The sequence below is a fragment of the Jaculus jaculus genome, chromosome 9 (genome assembly GCF_020740685.1).
Source record: "Jaculus jaculus isolate mJacJac1 chromosome 9, mJacJac1.mat.Y.cur, whole genome shotgun sequence".
Lineage (NCBI taxonomy): Eukaryota > Metazoa > Chordata > Mammalia > Rodentia > Dipodidae > Jaculus > Jaculus jaculus.
This window is the reverse complement of record NC_059110.1, coordinates 34,591,009-34,603,231: the sequence shown is the minus strand read 5'-3', so window position 1 is coordinate 34,603,231 and position 12,223 is coordinate 34,591,009. Positions and strand designations below refer to the sequence as shown.

Here is a 12,223-nt window from a genome sequence, read left to right as displayed (position 1 = left end):
TTATCTTCTAACCCCAGCCTGGACACTCCATCAACCTGCCTGCCTCTGTCTTCCCCATCCATACCAGGATAAAGCCGTGCTTCCAGCTGTGTTCTCTGAGGTCTTGCCTCTTCTAGCCCTTTCCACTTCAGCCTTTCTTTCTTTCTGAGCCCCTCTCACCTTCCTGACCAGGCTATCTCCTCAATTCCTCTTCCCCCATTCCTCAGTTAGAGCTTTCAATGGCTTCCAGTTGTCATTCATCGTACTTGCACTCTGATGCTCTCATCCTTACACAATGTCAAGTACATTCTCAGCACCTAGACAGCGCTTGTTTAAGAGTAGGTATGTGTGCATGCGCATGCAGAGATGCCCATATGTACTATTATGACTTCAGGGTACAAGGGTGTTTCTGCTATACTAAGTTACGACCAGATATCTCCCCGCTTTTTGTCTTTTGTGGTGCTGAGCTTGAATCCAGGTCCCAGTATATGCTAGGCAGGAACTTGAACCCTGCTGAAGTACTCTCGAAAATAATAAACACCAATGCTGTTTTCATGACAGACTCAGTAGCAAATTCTTGCTTTGGAGGAGGTGGGGTGGCTTATTATAGTGGGAAATGGGATAACTTAATATTCTTAGGAGACCTGCTTTTAGGTAACAGTGGGCTTAGAAAGCTTATATAAAAATAGGGGCAGGGGACATAAGCATTAAGCAAGGTATATTTTTGATCTTTTGTATGAACACTTTTTGTTTTAAAGTAGCAAATGTTTTAATTTCCTTTTAAACTACTTATGAGCCTTTGTGCAAAGGCCTGGGAAAAGAAGCACCGTTTGTGACATTGTCTCAATGGGAGACTGTATTCCAAGTTCCAATGAAGTGACCTGCAAACAAGCCTTTGGGAGCGAGCACATTCACAATGAGTTGCTCTACTTTTGGCCTCTGCTTGTTGGCATCTAGTTTTAAAGAAAAAAGCATTCTGAGTTACACAGCTATGTGATTTTGTACACATTTAGTGCTTTGGAATTCTTTATTAATAGAAAATCCTGATTTCACCTAAGAAACAGAATTAGAAAATTAATTAGAACGGCAGTATAATAATATCTTAATTGGAAGCATATGACTGTTTGTATTTTTCTATTAGCCTGTAATTACATATTAGTTTAAAGATAAAAGAAGATGGGCTTATAATAAATTCTAGTACCAGGCTGGGCAGATTGCTAAGCTGTAGCAGGCACTTATGTGCAAAGCCCCCAGCCTGGGTTTGATTCCCCAGTACCATGTAAAGCCAGATGCACAAATGGCCCATGCATCTGGAGCTCATTTACAGTGGCAAAAGGTCCTGGCATACCCTTACTTCTCTCTCCATGCAAATAAAAAATTGTTTTGTTTTTTTTTAAATAAATTGCCTAAGATTATATAATTGTAAGTCCAGCTGTTACTAGCAAATGGCATACATGCTTTCCTATGAGAGATGCACGTTGCTCAGTCACTGAAATAGAGTGCCTGAAATGATTAACTCATAATGAGTAGTTATTTGGCTCACAGTTTTAGATGTTTTAGTCCTTTATTGGCTGGCTGTTGCTTTGGGGCCTGTAATAAGCTTGTACTAAGATGGTAGGAGTAGATGGTGTAGCAAAACTTCTTACCTCATGGCCAGGAAGTCAAAGAGAGGGAGAGAAATGAACCAAGATCCTAATCCCCTTCAAGAGCACCTCAACATAATGACCCAAAGACCTCCCACCAGGCCTCACCCGTACTAGTTCTCAATAGCACCACTCTGGGGACCAAGCCTTCAACACATGGATCTTTTGGGACCATTCACAATGTAGACCATTGTAAGAAATGATGGAAGTGAATCGGCATTGAAAAGAAATTCAGTGAATCATCAGAATTAGGAATATGTTAAATTTTAAAGAATATTTTAAATATATATTTTATTTATTTATTTGAGAGAGAGAGAGAGGGAGAGAGAGAATGGGCATGCCAGGCATTGCAAATGAACTCCAGACACATGTGCCTCCTTGTGCATCTGGCTTACATGGGTCCTGGGGGATTGAACTGGGGTCCTTTGGCTTTTCAGGCAAGTGCCTTAACTGCTAAGTCATCTTCTCCAACCCAGGAATATATTAATTTTTAATAAGTTTTTATATGCTAATGGAAAACTTCTTTGGGATTTTTCAAGCATTCAGTTCTATTTTTCATTGTTCTGTGAAGGTTGCTTATCTTATGAAAATATGTAAAATTAGTGCATTTAATTCCTTTCTGGGAAAAATAGCAGTTGAAGTATTTAATAGCATCTTACTGTGTTAACACTCTATAAAGGACATTTTCTATCTGAAGCCAACTTGTATTTTTATTCCAGCTATTGCAGTATTGTTGGTTTTTTTTTTAAAGTACTTTTCATGGTTGTGAACAGGCAAGAAAAATGAGAGTATTTAGCTTTGAAGAAAGCCTGTCTTTACATACCTATTTTTCCCCTGTTTTGGAACTCACCCCTAGAAGCTCTTCTTGTATATTAGGTAAATATAGTACCACTGAGCTTCACCCCTATCATATCATTTCTGATATGAAAATTCTTTTTTGAAAATATTTTGATTTATTTATATGCAAGCAGAGAAGAAAGAAGGGAGGGGAGGAGGGAGAGAGTGAGAGACAGAGAGAGAGAAAGAGAATATGAGTGGGCATACCCAGCCCTCTAACTGCTATAGATGAACTCCAGATGCTTGTGCCACTTTGTGCATCTGGCTTTGCATGGGTACTGGGGAATCAAACTTGAGTTGTTAGCTTTTTAAAGTAAATGCCTTAACCACTTAGCCATCTTTCAAGTTCTGATATGATTATTTTAATGATTCTAATGACATTAACCAACAAATGTTAATAGCTTGGAAAACTTCCATAAGTAATGATGGAAGATGTAGTTAAAGACATTCCTCTACCATGTACCAGACTTGATGTGATATCTCTCATGCTGAAGGATGCTAACAGTATTGTACTTTCTTTGAACTCATGATGCTTTGGGTCAGTTAGAAAGTTTCAGAGATATCAAGATGAATTTTCTAATCTCATTATCTTAGGTGTATACAATATGGCTTAATGGTAATACTTAGCAGATGAGTATCTGCCTTTATTCTCTTAACTTGGAAGAACTGCTGGAGTGAAATATTCAAGATTTAAATAGTTTTTAGTTTTAGAAGTTTCTTTCAATGTCATATTTAAATCTGACTTCTGAGCATCAAGTTTGGAAATAGACTCCACAGCTCTGGCAACAGCTGGGGTCATGGTGACAGAGTAGCTTTAAAGCCTCTGTAGGGTTTTAAACGGCGATGGTAAAATTAGTTGATCTTGGCCTTTGATAACATTGATGCTTTTAAAAAAGACGAAGTTAAGGCTGAAGTGTTTTTCTTTTCTTTTACTTTTGAGCATGTAATTAGGAATAAAGAGCATTATAAAACATCATAAGATGATATCAAGGTTCTATAAATTCATTGGAAGCATCAAAGCACAGCTAGAAATGTATTGTTTGATTAGATTAGCTTTAAATTTTTCATAGGTTTGAAGTTAATCCTACATTACAAGTATTATGTGACTTCATAGAAATAATAGTCTTCAAAGTGTTTTATAATTTTTAATTTTCAGTTTTACAACTAGTGGATAACTCACAGCTACTGATGGTCTTAAACTGTTTTTTACCATGTCAGACCTTGCACTAAAATGTTGAAAGTTGGGGTCAGGCCAGTTTTATTTAACCAAAAGACTGTGCATGGCTGTCTTCCCATATGAAGGCTTTGGGACCAGTTTTTTTCTAAGTTCATATAAGGGGCATGCCATCAGACAGAAATTTGGGCCAAGATCTATAGGATTTCCCAAGCCTATAGAAAGTTATAAGTGATTTCTTAGCTGTGTGCTAAGGAAACCCTTGGATTGTCTTTGTTCCTTCAGGTGAGAAGGGGAAGGCCTTCAGTCAGATCATGGCTAAGGAATGAGCCTTTTCTCCATGAAACTAAACTTTTTCTTTGGTGGCCTTTTGTCTCTGGTGAACTAAGTGCTGTAAGAGCTGAACCGAGTCAGTCATGGTATACATTGGCAGGGAACTTACTATCAGATACAGTACATCCTGAGTAAGTGAAATTGTGTAATGTCGGAGATCCCATGTGGCATACAGTCCATATGTCGTGTTGACTGTCTAGGAAAGGTAAGTGCACCCTGTTCTCCCAATCAAGTGAGATGAGGAAGACAGAAAGAAAGATGTGTCATTGTGGACAGTGTAGAATTGGCAGGCATATTAGCTAACAAAGTCTCAGGGTCTGGAACCACAAACAGTCTTGAAATTACCATTTTATTTATAGAAGACAAGCTTGAACAAACTTCCTGCTTTGTCCATTAGGTTTTCACCTGATGCAATTAGTGTTACAGGGTCTAGTATGAGGAATTATAACTCCTTGTTTTGCTAAATCTGTTCCCAGTTGGTAAAAGTTCTTGGTCGTTATACTGTTAGGGAGATAGGAGCACTTTGGGCAATAGCCAGTCTGCTTGGATTTTGGTAGGTGCTGACTTTTAATTTCCCCATGCTGCTTAAGGAAGAAGTCCACACTTGTTATGTGGAGAGGTCAGACTGGTCTAAGTTTGAATTTCAGTATTACTGATTCTTGTCATTCGGAATCAGAGTACTTAGGTTCTGAAGGGTCAGGAAACTGTGTTGAAGTTATCTTCTCTTTGCTGGGACAAAACACCTAGCCAGAAGCAGCTCATGGAAGTAAGGGTTTATTTCAGCTTACAGTTTCAATGGAAAGTTTTATCATAGTCAGGAAAGCATGGCAGAGCAGGAAACTGTCTCATGTTTTGTCACAGTGGCTGGGAGGGAGGAGAAACAGAAAGAGAGAGAGAGAGAGAGAGAGAGGGGGGGGGAAAGAGTAAGCTATCTGTGGTCAGGGGGAGCTGGGCCAAAATACCCCAAAGCCTGCCTCCAGCAATATGTTTCCTCCAGCTAGGTATTTCTCAAAGGCCCCAAACTTTCCTGAATTGCCATCAGCTAAAGACCAAGTATTCAAAACACATAAGGCAATGGGGAACATGTTATTTAAACCACTACACTCTGGAATTGTTTCTCCTTCCAAAGAGAACTTTCTGTGTCCTCTCAAGTTAGAAAGCACATTCTACTGTCACTTAACAGAAAAGGGTGCATGTCTCTGAATGGGGCACATGTCATTTGGACTGGTCTGACATGGGGATTATCTGAATTTGATTTGCAGTGCCCTCCACAGAAATACTTTCTTTATGCCAGATAATTGTTGATTGTTACGGTAGTATGTAAAGTGGAAGTGGTAGTTTCATCTTCCAATACTAAATGATTTCTCATCAATTGAGATCCAAGTTTGCCCATTTTTGCTTAAGTGTATGACTGGAAGTAGCTTAGTGGAGAATTGCTTAGAGGCCTAGCAATGGTTGATTTTTATGTCAATAGTCAAGAATTTGGGAATGCCTTCTCATCAAAACCGTCTACACCGAAGGAGTAGTTTCACTGTAGACTGAGGCAGAGTAGACAGTCTTTTTTTTTTTTTTTTGTGGTATGACGCTACATTGGTGACTGAGAACTCAAGGTTTCTTTGTTTAGGACCTCTTGCTTTTGAGATCAAATATGTGTGAACTGGACATCTTGGTCTTTGTCCTGATAGCTGTTTTATCCATACAGACTCAAGCCTTCAGATTCTTTTTCTTTCAGTATTTCATCTTTTTCTTATTTTAAAGTTCTTTTGAATTGTTCAGCTGTGGTAACCAACTTGGCCAAATAAGTTTCTTCTTGTCCAACCTTGTTTCTTTACAGGTCTCCAAGATCACTAATTAATATGGCCTCAAAAGCCATTTAAGTTCCAATGAGAAATACTCACTGCTGTGTCTTAACCAAAACATTTAACAAGTGAGATGTCTACTCTAGCCCTGCAATCAGGAGGCTGAGTCATCTTTTTGTGTTTGCATAGCTGAATAATAGAATAGGCTAGCTTCTAAAGGCTCTCAGCTGTGTCTTAGGTATATTTGGGCACACCTTAGAAACGGCTTTTTTTTAAATGTCATCATGGGTATCCCACCTTGCTGAAGCAATCCATGATGTGCTTCCCTTGGCCTAATAGCTAGTGACTAAGCTGACACAAATAAGGAAGTCTAGGGTCATAGGTTCTAAATTCTCTAATCTATTTTTTTTATGAATTTTCTCTAGGATTTTGAAAACATTTTGCTAATCAAATTCTGAGTTCATTCTTTTTAAACCTGTGTGTGTGTGTGTGTGTGTGTGTGTGTGTGTGTGTGTGTGTACATGTTCTTTTGTGTGAGTGTGGGAGTACACATGCCACAGTATGTATGTAGAAGTCAGAGGACAACGTTGATCCTTGCCTTCCATCTTTTTTAAAATTTTAAAATTTTTATTTATTTTTGAAGTAGGGTCTCACTCTAGCCGAGGCTGACCTGAAATTCACTAGGTAATCTCAGGGCGGCCTCAAACTCATGGTGATCCTTCTACCTCTGCCTCCCGAGTGCTGGAACTAAAGGCATGCGCCACCACGCCCGGCTCCTTGCCTTCCATCTTGTTTGAGGCAGGTTATCTTGTTCTGTGCTGCATTTGCCAGGCTGGCTTGCCTATGAGCTTGTGGGGAGTCTCCTGTTTCTGCCTCCCATCTCACTGTAAGAGTGCTTGAATTACAGATGCTCATGCTGCTACATCTAGCTTTATGTGGGTTTGGGGATCCAAACCCAGGTCCTCACGCTTTCAGAGCAAGTACTTTATCCACTGAGCCATTTTCCCAACCCTGAGTTCAGGTTGTGATCAAGGAGTGACAGAAGGAAGCTTAGGGACCAAATTTGGCTGTTTTGAGGCCCAAGTTTATATCTTATAAAACAATTTATTTATTTATTTGAGAGAGGGAGAGAAAGAGAGAGAGAATGAGAATGGGTGCTTCAGGGCCTCCTGTCACTGTAAAGGAACTCTAGACACACATTACCACTTTGTCCATATGGCTTTAAGTGTGTACTTTGGAACTAAATGCAGACCAGCAGGCTTTGTAAGCATACATCATCTTCTAGTCTTCAAGGGATTGAATTTGTGAGAATTCTCCTAGTTTCCATTTTCTTATCATCCCTGGCACACAGAGATAAACTGAGTGAAGGATTGGCAATTCCAGCAGAAGACAATTGAACATGGGCCAGTGGAGCCAGAATAATAGGTGAAGAGGGAAAGGGAGTTATGGCGGTCACCATAGAGTTCTTTGTATTTTCATCCTGTTTGTCACTGAAGCTTTTTACTTGTTTTATTTGTCCTTAGGGTGGAGTCTTTTTGAGAGGTTGTTAAAAAGTCTTATCAGTCTTTCAGCAGTTTCTGTGTATGACGGCCACCACCAGAAATCTCAGTTTGGGGATATAGCTCAGTGGTAGAACACATGCTTAATTGCTAAAGCAAACAGACAGCATAAAAACAAATCTGTCTCAATGTTTTTGAGCCTCTTGGCATTCTTTCTTTTCCAATGTATTCCATAAATGGACAATTTTATCTAGACCAAAGTTCTTCACTGTGTCCAGTAAGTCATCTGTTGTAGGATGTACCCACTTCTCTAGACACATGATTTCTGAACATGAAATCAGCAGGACTTTGAGATGAGGATTTCTAATTTCCGATAAATGGATAACTCTATAATAGCTTGTCTTTATAAATTTTACTTGCCCCAGGTCTCCCGCTGGATTCAGTCTAGTTTCTGGTGAGTAGCCAATTTGATGTGTGGCTCTAACTGGGTTATAATTACACAAATAAGTTTACAGTGTTCAGAATGCAAAATGTACAACTCAGAATAGGAGTGGAACTAACCTAGGCAGTGAGCACAATGGGCCTGGTGCATTCTCTTCTCCTGGATCCTTGTGAGCCTTCTGGACATCACTGGGTGTCCCCTTTCACCTCCACTTCTGCCACCAAACTGTAAAAGGTAGATCTTGGGCACCATAACATTTTACTAAGTTCAGTAAGAAGTAATTCATGAAGTGGGGATACCAAAGTCCAAGAAGTTTAGTGTTCTCATTTTATGGTGTCAAAGGCAAGTATTTATAGGAAAAATGTGGAAGCAAAATTGCAAGTGTTTGATTGATTACAGTTATAAAGTTTTCTTTTATGGTTTACCTTGTTGGGCTATCCCTAGTAATAATCACATATTAATTGGGTGCTTTTGATTGGCTGAGAGAAATTTATATTTCTATCTAACATAAGCAGAAATAACTAGAAATGATTTGTTGGGTTTTGCTTATTTTTTCAACGAGCAAAATGAAGGCTATTTTTAACCTTCTTGAAAACTTTTAAGGCTGGATTGGTTTTGCTTGCTCACGGATTTTTCAGGTCTAGTGTCCATTTTTATTTTGCTTAAACACTCCCTGCTGGGAGAACACCATTTCCTCTGTTAGTTGCTTTCAGATAACAAGGCATAGAGAACACTGAGGTCATTTTAGGTTGTGTGGACTTACTGTGAAGATACATGGTTTTAAAATGATTTGGGACAATTGCTAAAGATAGTAAAGAGCCTGTTTCCACAGGGGCATAGAAATAGGGACAGAGACCATTGAAACAGGGTTTTGTAGTGACTTAACTTGGCTCTGACTTCGGATAGAGGATTTATAACCAAAGACCAGTGTTGGGGGTCAGGGCTGGAAAGATTGCTCTGTGGTAAGGAGCTTGCCATGCAGTTGTGAAGACTGGAGTTCAGATCCCCAGCACTCAAGTAAGTTCTGGGTGGGAGGCAGAGACAGGGGTCCTCCAAGCAAGCAAGATGGCTGGCTAGGCTAGCTGGATGGGTGAACTCTGGGTTCAAGTGAGAAACCCTGTCACAGCAAATTAAAGTAGACAGAGATTGAGGAAGATGATGTCAACCTTCAAGTGCACATGCACCCACACCTATCTGTACAAGAATATACATAGGGTGGAGAGATGGCTTAGCGGTTAAGTGCTTGCCTGTGAAGCCTAAGGACCCCGGTTCAAGGCTCGGTTCCCCAGGTCCCACGTTAGCCAGATGCACAAGGGGGCGCAGGCGTCTGGAGTTCGTTTGCAGAGGCTGGAAGCCCTGTCGCACCCATTCTCTCTCTCTCCCTCTATCTGTCTTTCTCTCTGTGTCTGTCGCTCTCAAATAAATAAATAAATAAATTAAAAAAAAAAGAATATACATACCGCACACGTGCACACACACATACATAATAAAGGGTTTGTGGCTAAACTGACTTGACAGAGTTACTGCTGAAGGCAGACCTTGGGCAAGGTGAGGAAGACACCAAAGATGAAAGGTTTTCTCCAAAGCTTCTTACTCATAATGGGCTTTGCTGGGAAAAAGATGGAATCAAGCTTGAGCCTGATCACACAGTGGACTCAGAGGAGCCTGGCTGAAGTTTTGGTTAAAGGAGGGAGTTTTTTGTGTGTGGGTGTCAGATCTTGGGACAGTGTCTTATGGTTTTTCACAGCTACATTCCACAGATAATGGGAACATTGTTCAGGATAAACCAGCTAGCTACACTCCTATCAGCACAGCCCGCTCAGCTCATGATCCAGTGTTTCCCTTATCAACACTATTTATTTATTCACTTTTCGTAGATTCTGCTGCTATTACCAGCTTCTCTTTTCCCTTTTTCTCTCTGTCATTCTGCTGTCCCAGGGCTTTCATGTGTTTTCATTTCTCAGGGATATCTCTGATTTCTTAAAAATATATTTATTTACTTGCAAGCAGATAGAGACACACACACACACACACACACACACACACACACACACACAGAGAGAGAGAGAGAGAGAGAGAGAGAGAGAGAGAGAGAGAGAGAGAAGAGAGTGAGTGAGTTCCAGAGCCTCCTGTGTCCGCAAATGAACATCAGGCTCATGCACCATTCTGTGCATCTGGCTTTATATGGGGACTGGGGAATTGAAACAGGCCATCAGGCTTTACACACAGGCGTCTTTAATGGCTGAGCCATCTCTCCAGACCCTCTCTGAGTTTTATATTCAACTACTGTCCAGCACGCACAGGAAGTGGAGGACTGAGATGCATCATTCTTGTTCTTGTTCGGGAGGGACAGGTCCCGAGGGGGAAGGCAGATGAGTGGCCTAGCCTGTGGGGGTTCGCCTGCATGCAGACTGCAGCAGCTTTCCTCACACTTGCATTGCAACTGTTATCAGTTTTGCCTCCATGGTTTTGCTCCTTCTTGCATGTCTGAAAAATTGACAACATCCATTCTTGTTGGAATTTCTGCTATGCTAGATAATCTTAAAGGCTGTGAGGGATGGCTCCTTAGCTACATTCACTTGGGGACAACTAAATATTACTTCTAACAGAAATGGAATGTTGTGAGCTGATTTGACCTTTCTGTAGCAAGAATAAAGCTTTTCTCTTAGAAATTATCCTAGTTAGTGAGTCATACCCATATTACAGGGCCACATTTCTAAAAGGAGGCATGGACATACTTAGCCAGTGATCTAGTCTGAAAAAATAAGGGTGTTGGGCTCAATATTTGTAAGATGGACAAGAATTTTGTGATTTTTTTTTCCCCTAAATTTAAATGTTCTGTTAAGCCATCCAAGTCAGTTGTGAGAACAACAGACAGCTAAAGGTTTGTTTGGTTGTCAAGTCTTGAAATTGTGGCTGGTTGCTCATTTTTCTTCTTGATTTAAAATTTGCCATATAGAGTTGTTCTTATCTATGTCTGTTTTGTTTTTGCATGTATGCGATTAGATTACCGGAGGAATTAAAATCCTGCAAAATGCAATAATACAACAGGATGAGCGACTGGCCAAAGCAATGGTTGGCGACGGCTCCTTTCATATTACCCTGCTGGTGATGCAGTTACTAAATGAAGATGAAGTCAACATGTGAGTCCTTTTGGATATTATTCCCCAATATTACTATAATGAATAAACAAAGAGGAACCCAAGAGGTGTTGAAATTCTAAAGCAAAATTTTAAATTTTATTTATTTATTTGAGAGAGTGAGAGAGAAAGAGACAGAGACAGAGAGAGAGAGAGAGAGAGAGAGGGAGGGAGAGAGTGTTTATGTCAAGGCCTCCAGCTACTGCAGACAAATTCCAGATGCGTGTGCCACCTTGTGCATCTGGCTTACATGGGTCCTGGGGAATCGAACCTGGGTCCTTTGACTTTACAGGCAAGTGCCTTAACCACTAAGCCATCTCTCCAGCCCTGTAGTTAAGTTCTTGACACAGTAGGATTGCCTCCTAGAGACTGGGTTTCTAGTCCATCACAAGCCGCAAGGGCACAGGAGCAGAGATTTTTACTTGACTCACTTCAGCTGATGGAAAAATAAATGCTTTGATGGTCTGAAAGATGTCGTCTGGGAGATGGGCTGAGAGGAGCCTCACACTGTGTGTCAGGATGGTGCTTAGTCAGTATTCCCTGTGGACAGAATCAGTAGGATTTATGTCTGTATGGGACATCTGTCTCCATCTGTTCATATCTGTTGTGTGATTTATTTAAAGAATTGTCTTACATGGTTGTGAATGTTGGCAAGTTTGAAGTCTTTAGGGCAGATGGTAAGGCTGGAGGCTCAGGGGAGAGTTTGTGTGCAGCCGAGGACAGGGGCATCTGGAGACAGCCTTCCATCCTTCTCTGGACCTCAGTCATTCTTGTTAAGGTCTTCTGCTGGTTGGATGAGGCCCACCCACATTCTGTATGAACAGAGCTGTTAGAAAGGTGTGGCCTTTGCTTGGACAGCTAGATAGTGAGAACAAAACTGATGTTCTCTGGGGAGATGTGTTAATGGAAAGATTTTAAAAACCTTCTATGCTGACATTTTTTCTTTCATTCAATGCTGCAAATATGCTAAATATGTAGATTACCAGTTGCCTGTTCATATTTATTTTTTTCAAAGTCTAGACATTGAATTTGAAGAGACATTTTTTTAAAATCATAAATTGATATGGGTGGATATCACATCAGGTCTTTGGGTCTTCACAGTGTAGAAGAAAGAAGTAGGAATATTAGACTAAAATCAGCTGCTGATTTGATAACAGTATTCGATCTCAGTTTCAAGTACAAACTTGCCATGGAGCTGAGGATGGCCTTGAACTCCAGTCCTCTTGCCTTCACTTACCAATTACTAAGATTATAAGTGTGTACCACTAGACCCAGCACTTACTTTATCATAAAGAAGTCTCTTCACAAAGGACTCTTGGGAAGTCATTCAATTTTAAAAGGATTTGACTATGATGTTCCCTAATAGATCCTGCTCCT

General features: G+C 40.4%; 1 protein-coding gene across 6 annotated transcripts in view; it reads left to right on the top strand.

Annotated features, from left to right (window-relative positions):
• The window catches only part of Akap7 (A-kinase anchoring protein 7), a 141,161-nt gene that overhangs the window by 25,210 nt on the left and 103,728 nt on the right, over positions 1-12,223 (top strand). For all 6 annotated transcript variants that reach the window (XM_045159667.1, XM_045159665.1, XM_045159662.1 and 3 more), the window contains exon 4: positions 10,713-10,849. In XM_045159667.1, the coding sequence (XP_045015602.1) occupies positions 10,713-10,849 (137 nt within the window). The remainder of the gene's footprint in view (positions 1-10,712; positions 10,850-12,223) is intronic.